This window comes from Cucurbita pepo, chromosome LG08 (assembly GCF_002806865.2).
Source record: "Cucurbita pepo subsp. pepo cultivar mu-cu-16 chromosome LG08, ASM280686v2, whole genome shotgun sequence".
Lineage (NCBI taxonomy): Eukaryota > Viridiplantae > Streptophyta > Magnoliopsida > Cucurbitales > Cucurbitaceae > Cucurbita > Cucurbita pepo.
The window spans coordinates 7197729-7220240 of NC_036645.1; the positions used below are offsets into that span (position 1 = coordinate 7197729).

Genomic DNA, 22512 nt, shown 5'->3' on the forward strand with positions numbered 1-22512 from the left:
TTTTTTTTTTTTTTTTTTTTTTTTTTTTTTTTTTTTTTTTTTTNAAGAATCGTTGGAACAATGATCTCGACGCAAACTATGTCGTTGGTCTCTATGTATTATCTTACCATAATTCTAAAATTTTAAAAATTAAGAATGATCCCCGAAACTCTTGAGAATGGACATTTTAGGGCTAAATCTAAAAGCTCTCTAACGTGTTGCAGATTCTTCGACTATGAGAGTGTCTTTTGGCAGTCATGTGAAGCTTAGCTTGCTATAGCATGCGGCCGCACGGTGGTAGGCATAAGAGCGCTAGGTGAAGCAGTAACAAAACTCTGGTGGTGATATCAATGCACTGTAAGCATAGTAGCCCCGTCGGGTTTGCTCTTTGACAATGTTTAGTCATGGAGAAACTCGTAAAAGTCGTAAAATTTACTTAGAAACCAAACCAAAAGTCCATTTTGATTTCCAAAGTTTGGCAGCCGCCCATAGCATTTGGTCATGCTAGCTAGAACAGAAAGTCTTTTGGGTGCTTTCATTTCAACGGTGAAAATTCATAATTTTACACCCATTACGGTTGGTGTACTGACCTCCATCATCAACTATCAGTGTTCTTCTCATTTTACTTTTCACCCCTACCACAATTCATAACCTTTTTTACCTTTTTTTTTTACCACAATTCATAGATTTTCAATTTTATTATCCATCTTTTTTAGGACTAAATTAATATTTTTTCTATGGTTGTCAAGTTCTACAGATAAAAATATCAAAGAATTCAATTAAAGTTTCCATGAAATTAATTCGAAGCTCACTTCAAAGAGCCCAGAAACATGTAATAAGCACTGGAAAAGCACCCCAAAAATTGAGTTCCAATTTGGAGAAATGAATACTCAATCTACTATAAGCAAGCATAATATAAACATCAAGGTAATATAAGTAATAAATTTTCATACTTGATAATAATCATCAACCCGTTACAATGCCAGCCAAAACGTCGTTCTTGCCTCGAGCATAGATTGTGTAAACTAATCTAACTGCATCAAGCCATCCGTCGAGCGCATCCCACGAGTCAGCAACCTGATATATAGTAGATAAGGTGATCATATAAGTTCATAATTGTTGGTCATAATAGTGTATGTGTTATGGTCCACGAACAGGGATATGGTACGATGTAAGTTGAGTCACCAAACGAAACTATGGGAGTTTCAATGTGATCAGTGGACTCCACTCTAATAGCAGTTTGCTACTCCAACATATCAGACATGATAATTTTTTAGATATTGTGAAATTGATGGGTTCGATGTTCAAAAGATCTTTCTTTTCTTTTTGTTATCATTCTCTTTTAGTTACTATTAACTTTTCTTTTACTTTTTCTTCCCCTTTTTTCGTGAGTGTCTAGGTTAGTTTGGGCATACCTTGACTATTTTCATGGAACAATCTTTTCAGCCAACACATTTGGTTTATTCGTGAGTGAGTGTCTAGGTTAGCCTGGGCATACCTCGACTATTTTCATAGAACAATCTTTTTCCGCAAACTACATTGACTTTTTTGTGAGTGTCTAGGTTAGCTTGGGCATTTTCATGGAACAATCTTTTCAGTCATCTACATTCGGTTTTTTCGTGAGTGTCTAGGTTAGCTTGGGCATATCTCAACTATTTTCATGAAACAATCTTTTCAGCCAACTACATTCGGTTTTTTCGTGAGTGTCTAGGTTAGCTTGAACATACCTCGACTATTTTCATGGAACAATCTTTTCAGCCAACTCCATTCGATTATTTCGTGAGTGTCTAAGTTAGCTTGAGCATACCTCGACTATTCTCATGGAACAATCTTTTCAGCCAACTACATTCAATTGTCAAGGTAACTTCTAAGCCATTAAGCCAACTCATACCGTTTCCTCTTTACGATCCAACTGGAGAGGTTTTTTTAAAAAACTCCCTAGAATTGGGCATCTTCTCCTCTACAATTTCCTACCATAAATGAAATGGTTTCTTATTTATTAAAAAAAAAAGAAAAAAAGACGTAAAAGCTCAAGCTCACCAAGAAAACTGGTCCATGGATTGTGTCAATGCAAAGTCCAGCGCCCGGCGGTAAAGTTAGATCTGCACATGCTGATACAGATACAATATCTGGAATTTCTACTTTGATTGGCATATCGCCATTCAAGGTACTTCCAGATCTTCCTAAAGCATTAGGGGATGTTTGTATTTGTTCCCCCCCTATTTTAAGCTGAAAGAGGATTGACCACAAGTAGTTCAATATCAGTTTCAACCAAATCACATAACGCACCCATCTCCCACGGCTGACTGATAAAATCTAAACAATAAAAACAGATAGAACTTTACCTTTTGCAAAACATCATGATTTAGAAAATACTGTGAACGTTTCCAATCACTGTGTGGAGCAAGTGGTTTCCCTACAGGAGGTGCAGTCAGGTACCCAACTTTTAGATAGGGTAACGGCAGCTGTAAAAAAGGCAAGTTCCAGAAAAGTTCATTGCACCAAAGTATAATTCCGGATCAAGGGATGTCACCAGAAAGTAAAATCAGAATATATGATGAGTCCGAATTTACGGGTTACAGATGTCTTGGAATCTTAAAAAATACAGTAAAATGCTTGAATGGGTATATGCTAAAGTTATAACGACATGACACATCATGGCCATACTTTTGACTACTATAGTAATCTTCATTGATAGACACAGCCTTTCAGACTTTGATCGAAAGCAATACAAGTGTAACAGCCCAAACCTACCTCTAGTAGATATTGTCCGCTTTGGCCTGATCAGCCTCACGGTTTTAAAATGCGTTTACTAGAGAGGTTTCCACACCCTATGTTTCGTTCCCCTCAACAACCGAGGTGGGATCTCACAATCCACCCCCTTGGGGGCCCAGGGACCTCGTTGTCACATCATCGTCTGGTGTCTAGCTTTGATACCATTTATAACAGCTCAAACCCACCGCTAGCAGATATTGTCCGATTTGACCCATTACGTATCGCCATCAGCCTCCCGATTTTAAAACGTATCTACTAGGGAGAGGTTTCTACACCCTTATAAGGAATGTTTTGTTCCCCTCTCCAACCGATGTGTGGGATCTCACAATCCACCCCCTTGGGGGCCCAACATCCTCGCAGGCACATTGTCTGGTGTCTGACTCTAATACCATTTGTAACAGCCTAAACCCACCGCTGGCAGATATTGTCCGCTTTGGCCCTTTACGTATAGTCATCAGCTTCACGATTTTAAAAAACATCTCCTAAGGAGAGGTTTTCACACCCACCCTTATAAGGAATGTTTTGTTCCCCTCTCCAACCGATGTGGATCTCACATCATGAAACTTAAACACATGACATGCCCCAACCGTTGATAACATTATAGACGTAGACATTGACAACTTCATTTATTTTAGAACTTTATACAGATATTTCTCATCTCATTAAAAGACCAATACAGCGCATATTAAACTAAACCATATAAACACTACAGAAAGCTTTCTGGTCTACAAATATTGAGCAAATAATAGAAAATAAAACGGGGTCAATTGTGATGCATATTATTCGAGAAGTCAGACTAACCATTGAACGAACCAACCGCAAGGCACTGCTGTAAACCTATTAAAAACAAACATCAAAACTTCAATTGAAGCTTGTATGTGAAGAAATAAATGACTAATCGGAAAACAAGAGAAATGGAAGAAAAATTGAAACTTTAAGCTTCGGTTATAATATTTAAAATGTTTCTGTTTCCTTTTCCACGAACAACTAGAAGTTGGCTTAAAAAACTATCGTACTTGTGCACAATTACGTGTCAAGTCTTGGTAAAAAGTGTAAAAGACGCTGAACAGAACGGAACACAATAGTTGGTTTCTACATCAGGCACAACAACACGGAAATTATTCGAAACAAAAGGACTGGGCTTACAGAGTAACTTGGTTTTAAAGCATGAGCAGCTGCAATATAAATTGCAGATTGGCTGTACAACTCATTGGGGGAAACATCCTTAAAGTTCCCTGTTCCACCAGTCCGTAATGTGTCCTCAGCGAGTCCATACTGTAGAGGTCAGAAATGAAAGATTTGAGCAAATTTATATTATCTGATCTAAATCAATCAAGACATAAGTTTTCCATTGCTTGTCATTTATATAAACAGCACTTAAGAATCTTCTGTACACATCCCTACAACACAAGTTGACGAGTCATTCTAAACATGGCGCGTTAAGCAGATGTAAGGTCATGTAATTTCCATATATGGGGCAGGCAACGGACTCACCAAAACAGTACCAAGATTGTAAATTGCTCGATGAAAATCAAATTGCAACTGTATAGCTGCACGAAACTGCAATTGGAAGACAACTGAGTTACCAACAACGCACAGAACGTAACAGTAAGTGTTAAACAAAAGGCTGCAACTATTTGGTATTTAGATGTTCCCAAATAAGTGTTATTGTCACCTTACTGATAGCTGTTCTTACAATTGTCTGCTTTTCTCGTGCTGGCACAATCGCACTGAGTTCCTGAATGGATCATGATATACGGATATTCAATAAAAACAAGTTTCTTACACATATTGCTTATGGTTGAGTACGTGGAGGTGGGCAAGAGAAACTATTTCAAATTGAAGATTAATCTAATGCGAAAAACATAAGTACCTGCAGAGCAAGCCCCCAATTATTTAGCGCCTGAAATAGATCCAAAAATAGTTAGCCTTAAGGCATTTGCAAAAAAAATAAATGCAAAGAATTATTTTAATGTTATGGAGGCTTATCTAGAATCAACTTCACAAAGAGAACACAATGCAAACAAAGAAGAAAATCGAAGAGATAAATTTAAGCACATGTAGGTTTACTACCAATTTCTTGAGATGTACCTGGGGACTATTCCAGTTGAGTTGGACAGCTTTCTCATAATTTTTGGTAGCCTGAATGATAGAATAATTGAAATGATAAGTTCAAATGAAAAGGAAAAACAATTCCTGAAAATTAGCGCCTGCATTTTATGTGTTTTACCGACACTTCCAAATTTTCATCACGGAGTTGATGATGAAGTATAATTAAACCTTTTACACAGTTAACAGCCTAAATGATACTTTTGAAAGAAAAGGCAAGTTCCTTTTTAAAAAAAATATAAAATTGTAAGGAGGGTGGGGATTCAAACTTTCAACGTGTTAATGAGGCAACTGATGCCTTCATCAAGTAATGAAATTGTTGATATAAAATTAAAGAAGGGATTTCAATTGTAAGATATCTAATGAAACCGTCGCTCAAAAAGAGAAGAAGATAACAAAAACTGGAGGAGTTGCATTGAATCAAAGTGATCACATTAGCACTGTAAATAGCAAAATTTTAAATTCTTCTCTATCCCCAGAGAAAATTGAGATATAACCCAGAAAATGAGAGCCCCTCCTTTCTACCAGAACAATAAATACACTACGGATGAGAGATTTTTCAAATACATAATGACAAAAACCCATTAGGGATGAAAGTACAAACCTGCTTCCACAGTTCTTCAGCCTCCTTAGTACGACCACGCATTTTGGCCCGATCAGAGATTGCAATAGCCCAATTATAAAAAGCCTGGGATGCATCCAAATACATTCAATCATTAAGACAGCACCAACGATGAATTTTGCAGGTCAGGTGAAAAATGCATACAAGTATTTTCTAAATCTGCCAGTACCAAGTATAAAAGAAGGCCTACTTTCAGCCATGGTTTATCAAACCCTAAGCAGGAATAAATAGTTACTACGTGAAAAATGGGCCCAAGGAAAATTCATTCTGATTCATCTTGCAAAAAAAAAAAAAGAACTCAATAATCTAAATAAGTTCATTTCTGGCAGAAGCAATATTCGAAACTCTTCAAAGTTTGTCCATCTTTTCCTTTTTTTCCCCATCTTCTGATCACATTTTTGGCAATAGCATCCTAACTAGTAAAAGTACAAAAAGGTTTCTTTTTTACATACATCGTGAAGTGTTGGGCAAAGACGGGTTGCCTCATCATACTTTTTACAAGCCTCCTCAAGCAATGCATCTTTAGAAGGTGAAGTGGAATCTGGACTAACATTATCTGCACTCTCCTGCAACACCAGATTAATAGAGTTTATTGTGATATTGCTTATAACAGAATGTAGAGATCTGTTCATTTTACGGTGTATTATTACAATGATGTTTTACTTGCATTATCAAAGAAAATTAAATGTTTCATCGTATTTCATATCCTTTGGTCTTTTTACAAAAAATTATTGACACTAGGTACTGGAAGGTGTCGGCTAAGTTGTGTTATATTTTTATACCAAACACAGAATTCAATTGATCTGGAGTTGTTTTAGAGACCCGTCAATAATATCTCTCTGCACTTTACAACATTATTGATGAAGAAATAGAGGGGTATAAGAAATCCAGTTTCCCAAAATAGATCATATAAAATCTCAGACCTGGAGGACCAAAGCCCAATTGTATAGAGCATCATAGTCTTGAGAATTTCTCTCAATTGCACTAGCATACCTGCAATTTTTAAATGGAAAATATAATGTTTATAATCAAAGGATCTCTATAAGAGTAGCCATTTTTTTAAGAAAGAAATGGATTCCATTTCTGATAAGAAATAACTATAATATCTTCTTTTATCAATAATCATAACCAAAAGGCAAAAAAAAAAAAAAAAGGGTTCTCGGTCTTTCTTTTATATATATACTTGTTGGGCACCACTCATATGTCTTGGACATCATAGTTTAATTTTTGCAGGCTACCCATGGTTCTTCTATAGCCCAAAGTACACTGAGGCGTAATAATCTTTCTAACCGAAGAACAATTCAAGGGGGAAAGATATGAGCCTTAGTGAGATCTACCCTCCTACAATTATCTCCAAGCAGACATACCCAAAATATCTTGAGGTGATTTCCTTGCATCTCATCTATGCCACAGGTGGTTTGCACATAGGCATACCCCTTTGGAAATCAATGCGCCCACCTAACTAGAATATAGATATTCCTTAATAAGTTTGTAAACTCTACATGTTATAAAATCAGTTAATCCTTTACTGCTTTGCATGAAACCTAATCAAATACCCATGATTATCTATATAAATACAACTATGCTACATATAGCATTATCTATTGTCTCCTTTACTAACCACCAAGTATGCACCTTTTCATTTTTCTTTATTTATTCTTNCAGTGAAAATCCAATTCTCAATCTTTCAATGCATCACAATGACACAACTAGGCTCTGACACAACACAAGATCCTATTGGATAAAATGGGGAAGTACAACTGGGCCCTGATTTCAATAGGATTTCAAAGTCCAAGTTACAAGATCTATTATAAGAAACATAAACCAAGTAGATGCAATTACGAAGGACAAAAAGTATTATGATGATACCTCTTAGCAGCAAATGTGAGAATACGTTGGCGAGAACGGCCCTCTTCATCAACACCTGTAACACTGCTGATCAACTCCATGGCAGCTCTGCTCTGTTCAGAATAAGGCTGTTGTGGGCTATCTTGGTTAAGACTGTGCAAATTCATACAGTAAAGAAAGAATATAGCTATTGAGACAAAAGGTGGTAACATCAAAACTCTACTGCAATTAAAGACTCCACTGATAATAATGAGCATTTTCTTAATCCAAACCAAAATCAAATGGAGAGAGAGAGAGAGAACTAATAGATCAGTATGCTAAAAGGAACGGATAGGAGTATACATAAATGAATTGACTAATTCCAAAATGAGTTATGCTTAAGATGAATTGACAATTATTGGGAGTGTAAGTGGTTCATGTTGGGTTAATTTTGAGCCCGAACCAAAACCAAGCTGCAAGATATATTTCTTTTCTAAGGTTAATCAAACGAAGCACGTTAGTATAAAAATGAGCAGGCCAAACAGATAACATGTCAATTTATCATTTCAGTTAACCAGTTTCAAGGTTGGTACAAGGAACATGAAACACAAACAAAATTAAAACTCTTAATTGGGATTTTTGTTAAGTTAATACCCAAGGAGATAATGGGCGAAGTGCAATTGGAATAGGCCGTACAATCCAATTTGACCAGAAGTCACTAAATTGAAACCAACTACACTTTCCTATCACTTTAATAAAAGCCTATTTGGGTAGAAATGAAATAACCAAAATTTGAAGCCACAAAATCCAATTCTATAGCAACAGAAGTTGAGAAGAAATCAAACCCAAGGCAAAGCCAGTTTCAAAACCAAATAATAATAATAATAAAACTTGTTTCAAAACCAAAGTCCCAAGGAAAGACTTCGTTTCAATAAACCGAAGGATTCTAGCTCTTTTACCACTAAAATGATTACATCCAAACCTCAGAAACGTTTTATGGGAACATATCCTGTTTTGGGATAATGTAATGAAGGACAGAACTTAGTCTGTTCATGGGTTGAATTGGGTCAGGTTGAAGCAATGTTCAGATTTAACAAAAACTTGGTGTCAACTGAACGGTAAATCGAACGACCAGATTCTACACACAAGGTCTGCCCGAATTCAATAGGATCATCGGATTTGCTAACATGCAAAACAAAAAACTCTCGCAGAGAAGCCATTATACTAACCGTAACAACAATGGATAGTCCCTGACAGTATTCAATCGTTCAAAGCAATCATTGTATCTTACCCTTCTAGGAAGAAAATCTGCTCTAGAGAGTTTGAGAGAATCGGCTTTGAAGATTTGGCAGGGGGGTCAATCAGATGGTGAAAACTATCGTTAAAGAGAAGAAAACTAGCAGACGCCGAGCAAGCTGGTTAGAGAACTTTTGATGAACTTTGACTTTCAGACATTGACTTGTTCAAATGGGAGTTCCTTGATTTTTACGCCTAAACTATTCTTCTTTGAAAGAAAACTACTAACCCATTACTATTTTTAATGAAAATTCAGCTTTCAACCTTCAAGCTGGATGGAACTGTCGTAAAAATCAGGTTGAACAGTCACCATTCACCATTCAATTTCAAATAATTGGAGATTATAATGCATTATTAGAAAGCATTCGATTACCAATCAACCATATTCAGTATTCTCAAGTACACAACAAACCTGTAACCATCGGGCTTCTCGCCTTCAGATTCGTTAACGCTGTCGTTGCCATCTTCACCTTTCAATCCATTCAGCAACTCTCTCATTGTAAACGTCCGGCTTCCTTCATCTTTACGCAGCGTAGGCTGCGAGTTCTCGATGCCGTTGGACGGGATCGAGGTTCCTTTAGACTCATCAAATTTCGGATCTGAGACATTCGTCACTACCTGTAATGGCAGTGACTCCGATAACTGTTTCCTTCGAGACGCCAGCTCTGATTCTGCTTCTGCTTCTACATAAACTGATTCTGATTCTGATTCTCGTTCTAGCTGTGATTCAGCTTTGGGAATTGCGTCCGCTATGCGTTCTGGCTCTGATCTGGACTCATCGGTTTGCTCTGATTCTGAAGAAATTTGTGGCTCAGTTACGATTCCGTTCTGCAAATTATTAGGTTCCTCGGGAGTAGTCGACATGGTGAAATGGCAAACAGGAAGAGAATGAGATTGAATCAAGGCTCCGGAAAACAAGCCGATCGAAGATCCGCGAAGAACGAAATTGAAGGACGAAAGCTATTACCAATTCCCAACCCCCTCGTGGAACCACTCCGCCATTGTTGAGTGTCACAAGCGACTTACACTGTACGTCCATTTTTTCTTTTCTTTTTTTAATATTATTTGTTTTAAAAAATTTAAATCAGACTTTTAAATTATATTTATTTATTTATTTATTATTAAAATTTGGTTTAAAAATTAAATATTTTATTAAGAAAAAATAAAAAAACCAAATAATTTGAATATAATATGATATTAATACCTTTTAACTTATTAAAAAAAGTGTAAAATATTTATTTTTTAGTTTAAATACTTTCGTTAGTATTTTCAATAAATGGCATATTTTGATATTTGGGATTTTAAATTTTTTTAAATATTAGTATTAATTTTAAAATTTTGTTTCTTAACTTATATATAATAATAATATAGTTTTTAATTTCCGATGGTAGGTCCGAAATGAACACGGTTTCTACAAATTAAGACTAACTTTAAAAATACCAATATTTAACCTTAAAAAAGTAGACGGAATTTTCGAAGTTTAGAGATTAAATATGTAATTTAATTTATAAAAAAAGAAAAAAAAAACTCCCGAAAATATATATTTAACTATTTCATAAAAATATATATATAATTTTGTAAAAAAAATAATTTAATTTATAATTTTGTTGTCTTTATTTGATTGAATGAATGAATTCGGGTTTGAATCTAAATTTGATTTATTTAAAATTGAAATAAAGTAGGTAAATAAACACAAACTTGGTCGGACAATCTTTTTACTACCGTGAATTTAAAAGTTTAACGGTAAACATTACGTAGGTAAATAAACACAATTTTGGTCGACCACTCTAAAATCTTAGTTATGTATGAAATGACCAAAATGTCCTCACACTTCATTTTCATTTCCACCGTGATTGTTATCAACCACTTTGGACGATTGAACACAACTCTCTGTGGTAAACACTCGCACTCTTTATTAAGACCAATCGAGAAGAGAATACAAAACACTCTTTTATTAGGACCAATCGAGAAGATAATACAAAATATTCTGTAGAATACTGCTGCTTTTTTATTGTTTTTTTATTTCTGGGATAAATAACGTACGTAGGGTGGAGGGGTATTTATACTGTAACCTACTCAATCTAGACCTAACAAATCTCAATCTTTTTTCTAAAAATATCGGTATCTTTCGTAAGATCTCTACTAAAATAAATATAGGCTCGTACTATTACTAGGCTTGACTCTATTGAGCTAGTGATTGACTCTATTGGGCTAGGGATGATATTTCAACAAAGCCGACCACCACCCACCTTTGTCAATAACCCTCCTCGTGCCCACCGTGACAACCATCGCCGCCTCTTTCAGCAATCACAACTATTGCCAATGACCTCCTACAGCGGTCGGTTAATACTAGACCTAATATTTTAATTACAAATTTAAACTCATTAGTTCATCGAGAATAATGACAAACATTTATTTTAATTTGACATCACTATAAACATTTTAACATAAAGTAAACTAAACAAACTTATGTATAAAATCACGTGTTTAAAAAATGGAAAGAAACATAACGTGAGACAAAACATCGAACCAGTTGTGTTTTTTTTTTTTTTTTTAAATAAGCAAAAGGAAACATGAAAAAGAACAAAGCAATATGCCATATTCATGCATGTAGGATGCCAATTATTAACGACATATGGTCCCATCCTCCATTTCGATCACTTTTTCCCCATATATTTTGGACGATCCTTCTTTATCGCACGTAAAATGCATCGTTCAAACACAATTTTCGTATCTTTTGACCCGACATAAGTTAAACTATATAGAATCTGTCTCCATTTCTTAATTGATTTTCAATTTATCTCTATCTATCAACTTGAGTATAGTTAAATCATTAATTCTATTCTTATCAGAATTTTAAAAGTTTCAACTCTACCGTCAACATTGTAATCTGTTAGACCAAAGTCCGTAATAATCATAAAATAATATTTAAATAATTTGCATCTAATATATAAATATATATATATATATTTTTTTTAATAATTTATATTTATATTTGATATATTTTCCCTTTGAACCATTTTTTTTTTTTGAAGATGCCTAAAGTAATATTTAAATTAATTTTTTTAATAATTATCTAATTTAAATATGAGACAATATCGATATTTTTAATTTAGTTACCGACAATACTAGATGTGTTAGAATACTTTAAATAAATTGGGATAAATCCGACGTCTTTATCTGTTAGCCCATCTCGATGCATTATGGAGACTAATTCTTTTAAAAAATTAATTCCAACTAAAATCGATGTTAATAAAAAGCGAATAAAATGAGACGATAATATTAATATAAAATTATATTAAAAAAAAAAAAAGAAAAGAAAAAGATGAATTTAGACTTTTTGCCCATGCCTCTTTATATTATTTAAATTTTAAGTATTATTATTAAAGATAGTATCAAGTCAAATCAAAATAATAATAAATAATAATAATAATAATGTCATATCTACTTTTGTGAAAGATTCCAATTTAAAAGTGATTTTATGCTTTTAATTTAAATAATAATAGAAATAAATTATTTAAAATTTTGTTATAATTTTACCCTCTTTTTATTTTATTGAATAATTTTATCAAATTTTATATATTCTTTTTTTAAAAAAAGATTTTTTTAGAGTTGTTGTCGTCATCCTCACCACAAGTCTCACAATCTACAGGAGGATACCGTCCATTGTTTAGCTCTAATACCATTTGTAACAGCTTATCATCGTCAGCCTCACGATAAGTCTCACAATCCACCCCCTTGTGGCCCAGCGTCATTTCTGGCATATCGTTTGGCGTCTAGCTCTTATGTCATTTGTAACAGTTCAAACCAACTGCTGGTAGATATTGTTCGATTCGGTCTGTTACGCATCATCGTCAACGTCATGAAAAGTCTCACAATCCACCCCTTTGGAGGCCGAACGTTCTCGCTAGCACATCACTCGGTGTCTTACTCTAATACCATTTGTACCGTCCAAGCTTATCGCTTCTAAATATTGTCCGTTTTAGCTTGTTATGTATCGTCGTCAACCTTACGATTTAAAATGTATTTACTAAGAAAAGGTTTCTATACTTTTTTAAGAAATGTTTCGTTACTCTCTTCAACCGTCGTGTAATCTCATAATACATGTGTTTTATAATTTATATATATATATATATATATAATTATATTATTAAAAATAAATTAAATTTACTTATAAATTCAAATTCCAAAACGGTAAAATAAAGTTAGCCACGAGAATCAAATAATTGTGAGATCCTGCATCGGTTGGAGAGGGGAACAAAACATTCCTTTTAAGAATGTGAAAACATCTCCCTAGTAGACGCATTTTAACACGACGACGATATGTAAAGGGTAAAAACGGACAATATCTACTAACGGTTACAAATGATATCAGAGTAACACCGGACGGTTTGCCAGCGAGGACGTTGGGCCCTCAAGGGGGTGGATTGTGAGATCCCAGATCGGTTGGAGAGGGGAACGAAACATTTCTTATAAGAGTCTGGAAACTTCTCACAAGTAGACGACCCTCAAGGTGGTGGGCTCGGTATGCTAACGAGGATGTTAGGCCCTCAAGGGGGTGGATTGTGAGATCCCACAGCGGTTGGACCGGTATACCAGCGAGGATGTTAGGCCCTCAAGAGGGTGGATTGTGAGATCCCACATCGGTTGGAGAGGGGAACAAAATATTTCTTATAAGAGTGTGGAAACCTCTCACAAGTAGACGCGTTTTAGAACTCTGAGACTGACGATGATATGTAACGGACTAAAACGGACAATATCTACTGACGGTGAGCTTGGGTTGTTACAATAATGAACAAAATTTATAGTGGAACTCAATGTGGTAACAGTGAAATGAAGAAAATACGGTATAGGGTTAGAAATAATCTAAGAACACTTTTCGACCAAGTCCCATTAATTGATCACGACAATATCGTAGATATGTTGCCTAAAAATAAGGGAGAACTGACCTACGAGTATCTACCCGTGCTCTCATACTTTTGAAATCTCGATAGAAAGGCAACATTTTTTTAAATAAATTACGAAATAAATGGCAAATAATTATTTATTACATTAAGATCTTATTGATAAGCAACTATGTATACATTAGGGTTTAATATTTGTAATTAAATGTTGTTACAATATGGAAGCCCTAAATCTTGCACTTTGGCTAGAGCCTTCTCAAATTGGCTCCATTTTTGCTCCAAAGTCCCCATATAACCAATCGACATTCTTACGAGCCCGGGTGAGATTCCCGCCAATTCCTTATCCTTTCCGCTCAGTTCACTACTCGTGCTACTACCCGAGCATGACATTAGGGTTTCATAGTACCCTAAACTCACCGCTATGAACCCAAATTGTGTAGTGTTTTGGAGTACATTCATGAGCTTGTTTGCCCTTTCCTCAGTCCCCATGTCTAAGCACAATATTCCCCCGAACCCGTACTCTGAGTTCCCGATACTCTTCATTAATTGGTGTTGTGGGTGGTCTGGTAGTCCCGGGTATATGACCTTCAACCCTAACTTCTTCATTCGTTCCGCGAACACCGCTGCTCTTCTGCAATGCTCTTTCATCCTCAGGCTCAGGTGAGGGATTCTCTCCGAGAGCTCGAATGCCACCTTCGCATTCATGGTTGGCCCTAAAAGCATCAAGCCTCCCTGTAGTAGATCCATCATTGAGTTCACTAGCTTCGTTGGCCCGCACACCGCACCTACACGTACCATCCAAACTCAACAGTTTAACGACTTAAATGAGTACATGTTAATTACAGCTGAGCTATATACCTTTTATTAATCTAATTCCCGACATTGGTTATATTATTAACAAATAATCATTTAATTTTTCTATTTTTGAAAAAAAAAACTCATTTTTCTTGAGTAAATATCTAAAATTTTAATTGAATTTAAAAAAAAAAAAATCCACGTTTTATATTAATGGTAAAAAGAATATTTATAAATTTAATTTTAAAAAACTAAATTATTATCCGTTTTTTTATCTGAAATATTCTTGCTGACGTGGATAAAACAGTAAAAAATGTCAGAAACGGTACCTGCAATGATGTCAGCACCGCCGCTAATGAACTTAGAAATACTATGAACAACCACGTCAGCACCGAGCCTCGCCGGCGACAGAACCATCGGCGCAAACGTATTATCAACCACCACCGTCAGCCCCTTTTCATGTCCGATCCGACACAATTCCGGTATGTTCGCCACCACCAACGTCGGATTCGCAATCGCTTCAAAATAAAGCACTTTTGTCTTCCCTTCCACAATCGCCTTCTCCACCATTTCCAAATCACTTATATCCACAAACGACGTCGTTATATTCGACGTCCTCGGCAAAAAGTGAGCCAACAGAGCGTGGGTTCCACCGTAGAGTGTTCTAGCCGCTACGACGTGGTCCCCACTAGCAAGTAACTGGAGAAAGACAGCGGCGATGGCGGACATTCCGCTGGCAGTACAGTAGGCAGCGGCGGTGCCTTCGAGAGCAGCTATTTGACGGCTGAGATTCAAGACGGTGGGATTGAAATGACGGCTGTAGATGAAGAAGTCTCGGTCAGGACCGAGCTCGCCGGCGAATAACCGCTGCATGGTCTCCGGTTCCATGACGGTGAATGTAGCGGAGGCTTCAATTGACATATTTACCCCTCCGTGTTCGCCGAATTCGTGACGCGTGTTTGCAATCGCAGCCGCTGGATCCTCGAGGAGAGACGAAATCATGGCCGTTGGTTTCTTCGAGATCAAATTCTCGTCGGTTTCACCGGTGGCCGGTCGTTTTGCGCCGCAGGACTTTTGGTTTTTGCATTCCGCCATCGAATTAAAAGAACAAAAAACAGAATTTTTTTATTTCGAAAATTGAAAATAAATATTTTCTTGTTCGTTTTGAGTTTAGAAGGAGAGCTGAAGGTCGTGTTTTATATAGAGCCAAAAAATGGAGATAAGGGGTAAAATTGGAATTTCACAAATATGGTCAACGTTTTTTGCATTGAAGTTTTTTTTAAGGCTAAATTATAAAAAAGAATATTCTTTAAATTTATTTATTTTAAATAATATTTTTATTCAATAAAATTCTATCTAATCATAATTTCATAAAGGTTAAATTCGTAATTTAACATTATGAAGTATCATCGTTACCTTCATTTAAATACAAATTAATTAAAAACCGACATAGTTAAACATCGTTATATAACTTTTAATCAAAGTCATCGTCACAACGTTTCAAGTCAACCTTATAGGTTTTTTTTTTCAAATTTAATTTTTTTAATGAAAAATTAAACACGAAATTGAATGTGGTCGTCTTCTTGGGTTTGGGAGTTTCAAACTGAACACGAAAGCAATTGTGTGTACATTATGAGAGTATTTGATAAGGGAAATTAGAGGCAAATTTGAAGTTGGGAGTTTGGGAAGACGACGACGACGTGTCGTGTGAATGCCACGTCAGTTTTTTTTTAAGGGATGGCTTTGAAGAACTTCAAACCAATTTTTGCTTCCTTCGAGAAAAAAACCGTCTTTTTCTTATCAATTGATCCAATAACGTTTCATTAGATATGAACAAATTTGATAATTTTCGGATGATTTCTGACGATAAATAAGTGTTTTTCGCAAGTATTCGTGTATTGTCGGTAAACTGGAACCCTCGAGACCCTCTGTCGAGAGACCTTAACACTCGAGACCGCACAAAAATTATTTAAATTAATAAAAAAAATATATATATTATATATTAACGAAGGAAACAAAAAATACGAGCTTTCTCATTTTAATAACAAATGCGTCAAAATTTGTAGAGTGGATTCATTTTCCAAACCAGAATTAAAATATTTTAGTCACTCCACTCGACCCGAGTTGATGAGCCGAACACCCGATTAATATATTCTTTTTTTATTCTTTATTATTTTTTATTTTATTTTTCTTGTTCTTGAGTGACGTTTAAGATGTCGTCCGCGTCTCATCAGCTTAAATATTAATATTCTTTTATTGAGTTGAAAGGTTGGAATAAAAATTTTGAAATTTGTAAAATTATATTCTAAAAAAAAAATAAAAAGAAAAAGAAAACCGTGCTTATCTCCTCAACGACGTGATTTATATCCACATTTTTTTTTTCTCTTTTATTATTATTTTTTAAAAAAGTATTTATATATTAGTTATATTATTGTGTTTGGTAGATTATAACTCCATGTCATGGATTTCATCATAATTAAGATATGGCCCAATGAGTCACATGTATATTATCTTTAATTTCCACTAATGGATTCTTAAAATAATTAAATTAAAATTATTGCCCCGACACAATTTTCTCTTATTTATTGATATACCACACGTGCTCAAATTCAAATAAATAAATAATTATTAGATTCTATATTTCATCCTTAAAAAAAAAATTAAAAAATAAAAAATATATTCACTATTGGTAGGGGTGTACATTCAACCCGACAACCCGAACTATAAGGGTTGGGTTGGGTTGGATTAGCATTTCGGTTAGGGATGAGTTCATTTTTCTAACCTGAACTGAATCGGTTCGGTTTTCGAGTTCATGGACAAAACCTTTGAGTTGACCTGAGTTCGACGCTAGCCAAATATATGTTTCTGTTTTTATTTTTAATATTTTTAATTTGTTTATTTTGTTTATATTATTATTATTTGTTTAATATCATTGTATTTTTGTTACTTTAACCAATTTTAAAAAATGTCGGTATTTAATTGTGTTTAGTTTTATGACAAATTATGTTAATATATTACAATTTTCGCTAGTTATTTTTTATTAATTTTTTTTGTCAATAATTATTTATTGATTTGTATTTATTTGTGAACTTTTAATATATTTTATGTAAGATTATGTCAGAAAAATTATAAATTGTGGATAAATAAAACTTAAAAAAAGATTTGACAACCCAACCCGAACCGAAAATAGAGGGTTGGGTTGGGTTGGGTTAGGTTGTGAAAAGTTTCGGGTTGGGTTGAGTTACCAATCCAACCAAGAAATTTTGGTTGGGTCAAAAAAATCCCCTAACCCGACATAATCCGGACCATGTACACCTTAACTGTTAGTACCAAATTACAAAAAAAAATTCATTAACTTTAAAATATAATATTAAAAGATTAAGAGATAATGTATGAGGTGCTGACAGTAATATTTTTTTATTTATAAAGATAAAGAATATTAATGCTATTTTTAAAATGTTATTTTTTAAATATAAATGTATTTTTTGAATTTTAATTAAAAAAACACCAAATTTAAATATATTTTTTAAATAAAAACGAAATTTAAGGATATTTTGGTTAATTTAGGGTATTAGATCAGCTATTCCACGTCATCGCCCCAATTAGACCTTTCTCGCATGTGGAAAATCCCCTTTGGATTCAAAGCTTCAGGCTTCATAGGTTAACATTCCGCCCTTGCTCCCACTTGATTTTTCTCCTCAATCCTCCTCGAACAAGTAAGATTGAGTTTCTATGTTCTTTAATTTTTAATTCCTTGATGTAAGCGAAATATTGTTCATCGGTCCATAATTTATGTAATTATGATTTGTTGGGGCGTTTATTATTAATTTTTGTTTGATTTCGGGAAGCTGTTTGATTGATTGATTGATTTTCTGTTCATTCCTTTGGAGCTATTCCAGTTCAAGCTTGTTATGATTTTTGTTATGATTTTCGGGATTTTGTCAGCGCCGTTTTTGTTAGGGTTCGCGTACTTTGATTTGCGGTATGAAGACTGTAATTCTGATAGATTTGTATGGAAATGTAAGACAGAAGGCTGTTATAGCAATATTGTGGAAAATTACCAACTCTTTTATACTGAATTGTTGCAAAATAGGCATTTCAGAGCTCCAAGGTATTTGGAAAGTGAAAAGAAGGTAATGGATTCAGCTCAGAATGCGTCTTCAGCTGCTGGGACTGGTGGAAGTGGTGGCAATGGATCGGTCAGCAATGATACGTCTGCATTAACTTCAGTGGATGATTCAAAGCAAAACGTGAACCAAGTAATCAACTCCATACAGAAAACTATGGGTATCCATCAGCTGCCTCTTTTACAACGCCTGTATGCCCAATTTTTCTTCAGCTAATATATAATTCGTTCTTTGCTCACTGCTGATTCCTCTCTATACCAGTGATATTGTTCTTGATTTTGCAGTAATTCACTAGTTTTGGAGCTAAATAACATGGTTAAATTGTCAGAGAAGTGTTCCATTCAGGTTCCTATGGAGGAGGTTGTTGAGTGAGTCTTTCTAGCTTTGCAATTTTTTTTTTTCTTTTTTTTTTTTGACTCTTCCACTTATTCTTGGTTCGTTCTATCTTTTGTTCCATTAGTTTCATTGATGCTGGGAAGAATCCAGATGAATTTGCAAGGGATGTCTTAAATAGTTGAATTGCAAAAAATCAGAGTACAAAAGGCAGAACTGATGCCTTCAAGGTAGTCTTTAAATCTCCATGTGGCAGGCTTTTAAAATCTACTTATCTCTTATTTGTATTTTGATTTCCAAAAGTTCACGAAAATCTTTATTGAATGTTGTACTACTTACTATATTCAGGGTTTACGGAAGCATCTTTTGGAGGAACTTGAACAGACATTCCCGATGAAGTTGAGTCTTACAGAGAAATTCGTGCTTCTTCTGCTGTCGTGAGTTGAAATTTCTTTTTGCTGTCAATTTTATCTCTACCTTCAAATTTTACTCAAAATGATTGGATATATATACTTTTAGCAAGTATTTTCTATCCAACAAATCCTAGTTTTTTTTTATAAAAAAATTGACTTGTTTTGTTTGTTTCGTGCTTCTTAGTGTGATGTTGCTCCTTGTAAGTGATTTATGTAACTTACATTGTATAAAGACATTATAAATCAGAATAAGCATGGGTCCTCCCCTCAAATTTGTGTAACGGCCCAAGCCTACCGCTAGCAAATATTGTCCGCTTTGGCCCATTACGTATGCCGTCAGCCTCACGATTTTAAAACGCATCTTTCAAAGTTATGCAATGGAACCGATACTCATCCAGATACTGTCATCTTTGGGCTTTCGTTTTTGGGCTTCCCCTCAAGGTTTTTGGGCTTTCCCTTCTAGACTTCCCCATTACGTGTCTACTAGGGAGATGTTTCAACACCCTTATAAGTAATGCTTCATTTTCCTCCCCAACCGATGTGAGATCTCACAGTTTGATACAAAAGAAAAATTGATAGGAGATGAAAATTTATTGCAGTATCAAAGTGGAATAAACCTGTAATAGTCTTTCTAGATTACTCTCCCAGCACAAATTTTCCAAGCGATCACTTAATTCTAAATTTGCCTCACTCACTAGTTATAACCAGCCCTTTCTAGTATGCTCATTAACCAATGACTAATTTATGTATTGTGAGAGTACTTGTAAGGGTTATGCTGGGAATATTAGTAAGGTCATAGTGGTAATTAGTTGGAAGTGCCTTGGTTATAAAATAGAGGGAGATAGGGAGCTTAGAGGGGGAAATGGTTTTGGTATTGTCCAGTGTTTGCACTTTGGGAGAGAAACTCAAATCCTAGCAGAACCTCTGCTTTGGACAGCCCATGCCATGTCTGAGTTTGGAAAGCCAAAAACTTCTACTTCTGTTTAACAGCTATGTTGTGAGGTTGTTTGACCAGTGAATCAATTATAACAAGAACAGACATAAGTATGCATCTTAGAGAAAACTCTTGATTTAGTTTTTGGTTTATTTATTTTCTTTATTGTTATTATTTTTTAACTTTCAATCAAAATTTTGCCGTAGAAGTCCATTATTTATAATTTTTTTTCTGTTATTGGGCTCAAATTTTAATCTTGTTGCAACAAATACAGGAAACAAAAAGGATCGCGCAAGCACCAAGTAGGTTACCAAATGGGGATATGAAGGTTAAGATGGAGGCTTAAGTGCCGTGCCTTCTGAGTTGATTATCAGGTCTTTGAAGTTCTTCGCTTACCATCATTTTTCATTATGCCTTCAGCATATAATAATTTGATTGGGCATCATATTTCACATGATTTTAGTCTCATTCAAGGGATTGATAAGAGAATAATCACTCTTATACCCCCCCCCCCCCAAAAAAAAAAAAAAAAAAAAAAAAAAAAAAAAAAAAAAAAAANATTAACACCATCCTCTATTCTATTACTCTGTTACTTGCTTTGGAGATAACATTGTATATGCTGTGACTGACTTATTGAGTGGAAGATGGTCGCTTCCCATATTTCATGTTCCTCTTGATCTGAAACCATTATTTCGAATGAAATTGGGGTTTCTTACCTTAAAAAAAAAAAAAAAATCTACCACCAAATGTGTGTTTTAGTTCTTTTGGAATTGTGAATCATGATCATGTGACTTTTACTTCTTTTGTACTGGAACATGAGCATGACATGGTTGCTAACTTGAACATGGTTTAATCTGGTAATCACAAGCATATTTTGATCAATTTGTTAAGAAATATATCTTTTTCTAAAAGACAAATGTGATTTTTTTTTTTTTTTCGTCTTTTGACTTCAACATGTGGGTGTGAGGATTTTTAATCTGCTGACTTATTGGTCGAAAGTACACCTAAGTTATGATCAATTTTCTTTAGAAGGTATATATTTTAACTGAAACTTCGTGAATTTGAACAGGGAATTCTTTCTTATTTTATACTCGATTCAGTTGAAAAGATGTTTTCAAGAACAAATTAGTTGCTCAAAATAGGTAAGGTAGCTGTATCTTGGTTTCTCCACTCGAGTGCGGCAGACAACGTGGGGTCTGGTGGCGGCTAATGAATTAGCACGTCCAAAGCAACACAAGATGACAGATGTCCTGGCACTATCGCTTATTCGTATTCATTGGGCGAATCAAGGCGGAAAACATCCCATCTACAATCTCCAAACGTTGAACTTCGGATTTTACTGCACCAATTTCGGTGTGTTTGAGTCAAGTTCTGTTTTCTACTTTTTCTTGTTGAATGAATCTTTTCGTAACTGGATTCTCACTTTTCTGTTAATTAGTAGCGTAAATTCATATACACTTTCTTTCCTCATTTCAAACTCTGAATTCTATAACTTGTGAATCTCATATTTATCCATAGCTGCTATTTCCCAAATGATTTGTTTGTGTACTTTGTATCATCTATCCATAATTGTGCACATACCATGGGCTACGTCTAAGTGAGGTTTTAGCACACCTAAAAACACTTGTTCGAAAACACGCTTTGTACTCAAATTTCTCACTCAGATTCATCAACACTTAAAGTACTTTGTAAAGAACTTTGTAAAGAAGCACTTGTTGACTGCTTTTGGTGTACTTGATCACTAAGAAAGTACTCAAACACACTTTTAAAAGTGCAACATGGGTTGGTGAAATCTCAACTTCTCCATCATTAGATTTTTCTTTATAGACAAATTTTTATTTTCATGCTACAAGCCTTGAAGATGTCGTTCTAGTTGAGACTCGTATATTTGTTTTTCTACCTTATCAAAGAATATGTTATTTAGTTTTGTAAACAATGGAAACAATACTAACAGTTTCTAGAAATGCAATATTTGCAAAATTCTCAGGTTGTAGAACATTGAAAGAGCCAAGAAGATCATTTAGTGGCTGTGATGTAGGTGGCATGCATTGGTGTTGCAGGGCATGAATCAAAGTATAGCTACCAATAACGATGCGAGTTTGAAGACCAACATTGGCTGTAGGAAGGATGGCAGGTACATTCTTGGTGCTAAGTTGAGTCTTATCCTACTTGTCAGGTTGATATTGGGAAATCCGGTGTATGCACCTTGAGGACTAACTTAAGTATGTGCTTTTAACGTAAGAAAATAAGAGGCATTCAACTATGGGAACGTGTTGACTATGATTCATAATGGGTTTAGAGGCTATGCTGTGATGTGATATTTTATACATCGGTATTTACCTTCTAAAATGAATTTGCTTAAAATAAGTACAATTCTACCATTGTCATGTCATTTGTA

At 34.8% G+C, this 22512-nt stretch overlaps 2 protein-coding genes and 1 pseudogene across 3 annotated transcripts; 1 reads left to right on the forward strand and 2 right to left on the reverse strand.

The window, feature by feature from the left end:
- Nucleotides 1-775: 775 nt before the first annotated feature.
- LOC111800892 (protein HLB1-like) lies at nt 776-9656 on the reverse strand. 2 transcript variants are annotated; one of them, XM_023684796.1, is made up of 15 exons: nt 9021-9656; nt 7355-7486; nt 6409-6478; nt 5938-6051; nt 5468-5551; nt 4846-4896; nt 4628-4657; nt 4430-4492; nt 4249-4314; nt 3901-4029; nt 3556-3591; nt 2325-2444; nt 2020-2208; nt 1871-1949; nt 980-1056 (listed from the first exon to the last, which is right to left on the reverse strand). In XM_023684796.1, the coding sequence occupies exons 1-14, from the start codon at nt 9470-9472 to the stop codon at nt 1881-1883; spliced, it is 1605 nt and encodes a 534-aa protein (XP_023540564.1). In that variant the 5' UTR covers nt 9473-9656; the 3' UTR covers nt 980-1056; nt 1871-1880. The 2 variants fall into 2 exon arrangements, with proteins under 2 accessions (XP_023540563.1, XP_023540564.1); XM_023684795.1 differs by lacking the exon at nt 1871-1949 and having other exon boundaries at nt 776-1056; nt 9021-9655.
- Nucleotides 9657-13634: 3978 nt separating this feature from the next.
- Nucleotides 13635-15462, reverse strand: LOC111799643 (methionine gamma-lyase-like). The gene is made up of 2 exons (XM_023683066.1): nt 14637-15462; nt 13635-14297 (listed from the first exon to the last, which is right to left on the reverse strand). Exons 1-2 carry the CDS (start codon nt 15400-15402, stop codon nt 13714-13716), a joined length of 1350 nt encoding a protein of 449 aa, XP_023538834.1. The 5' UTR covers nt 15403-15462; the 3' UTR covers nt 13635-13713.
- Nucleotides 15463-17910: 2448 nt separating this feature from the next.
- Nucleotides 17911-21662, forward strand: LOC111799589 (annotated as a pseudogene).
- Nucleotides 21663-22512: the final 850 nt, after the last annotated feature.

Bases quoted from the DNA above. Each gene is read 5' to 3' on its own strand.
- LOC111800892 (XM_023684795.1), bottom strand. From the start codon at position 9,472: ATGTCGACTACTCCCGAGGAACCTAATAATTTGCAGAACGGAATCGTA. The intron at 6,479-7,354 runs GTATCATCATAA...TAAAAATTGCAG, and splicing joins CTCACATTTGCTGCTAAGAG to GTATGCTAGTGCAATTGAGA. The intron at 3,592-3,900 runs GTAAGCCCAGTC...TGTTTTTAATAG, and splicing joins CTTTAAAACCAAGTTACTCT to GTTTACAGCAGTGCCTTGCG.
- LOC111799643 (XM_023683066.1), bottom strand. From the start codon at position 15,402: ATGGCGGAATGCAAAAACCAAAAGTCCTGCGGCGCAAAACGACCGGCC. The intron at 14,298-14,636 runs GTACCGTTTCTG...TGGTACGTGTAG, and splicing joins CGGTGCTGACATCATTGCAG to GTGCGGTGTGCGGGCCAACG.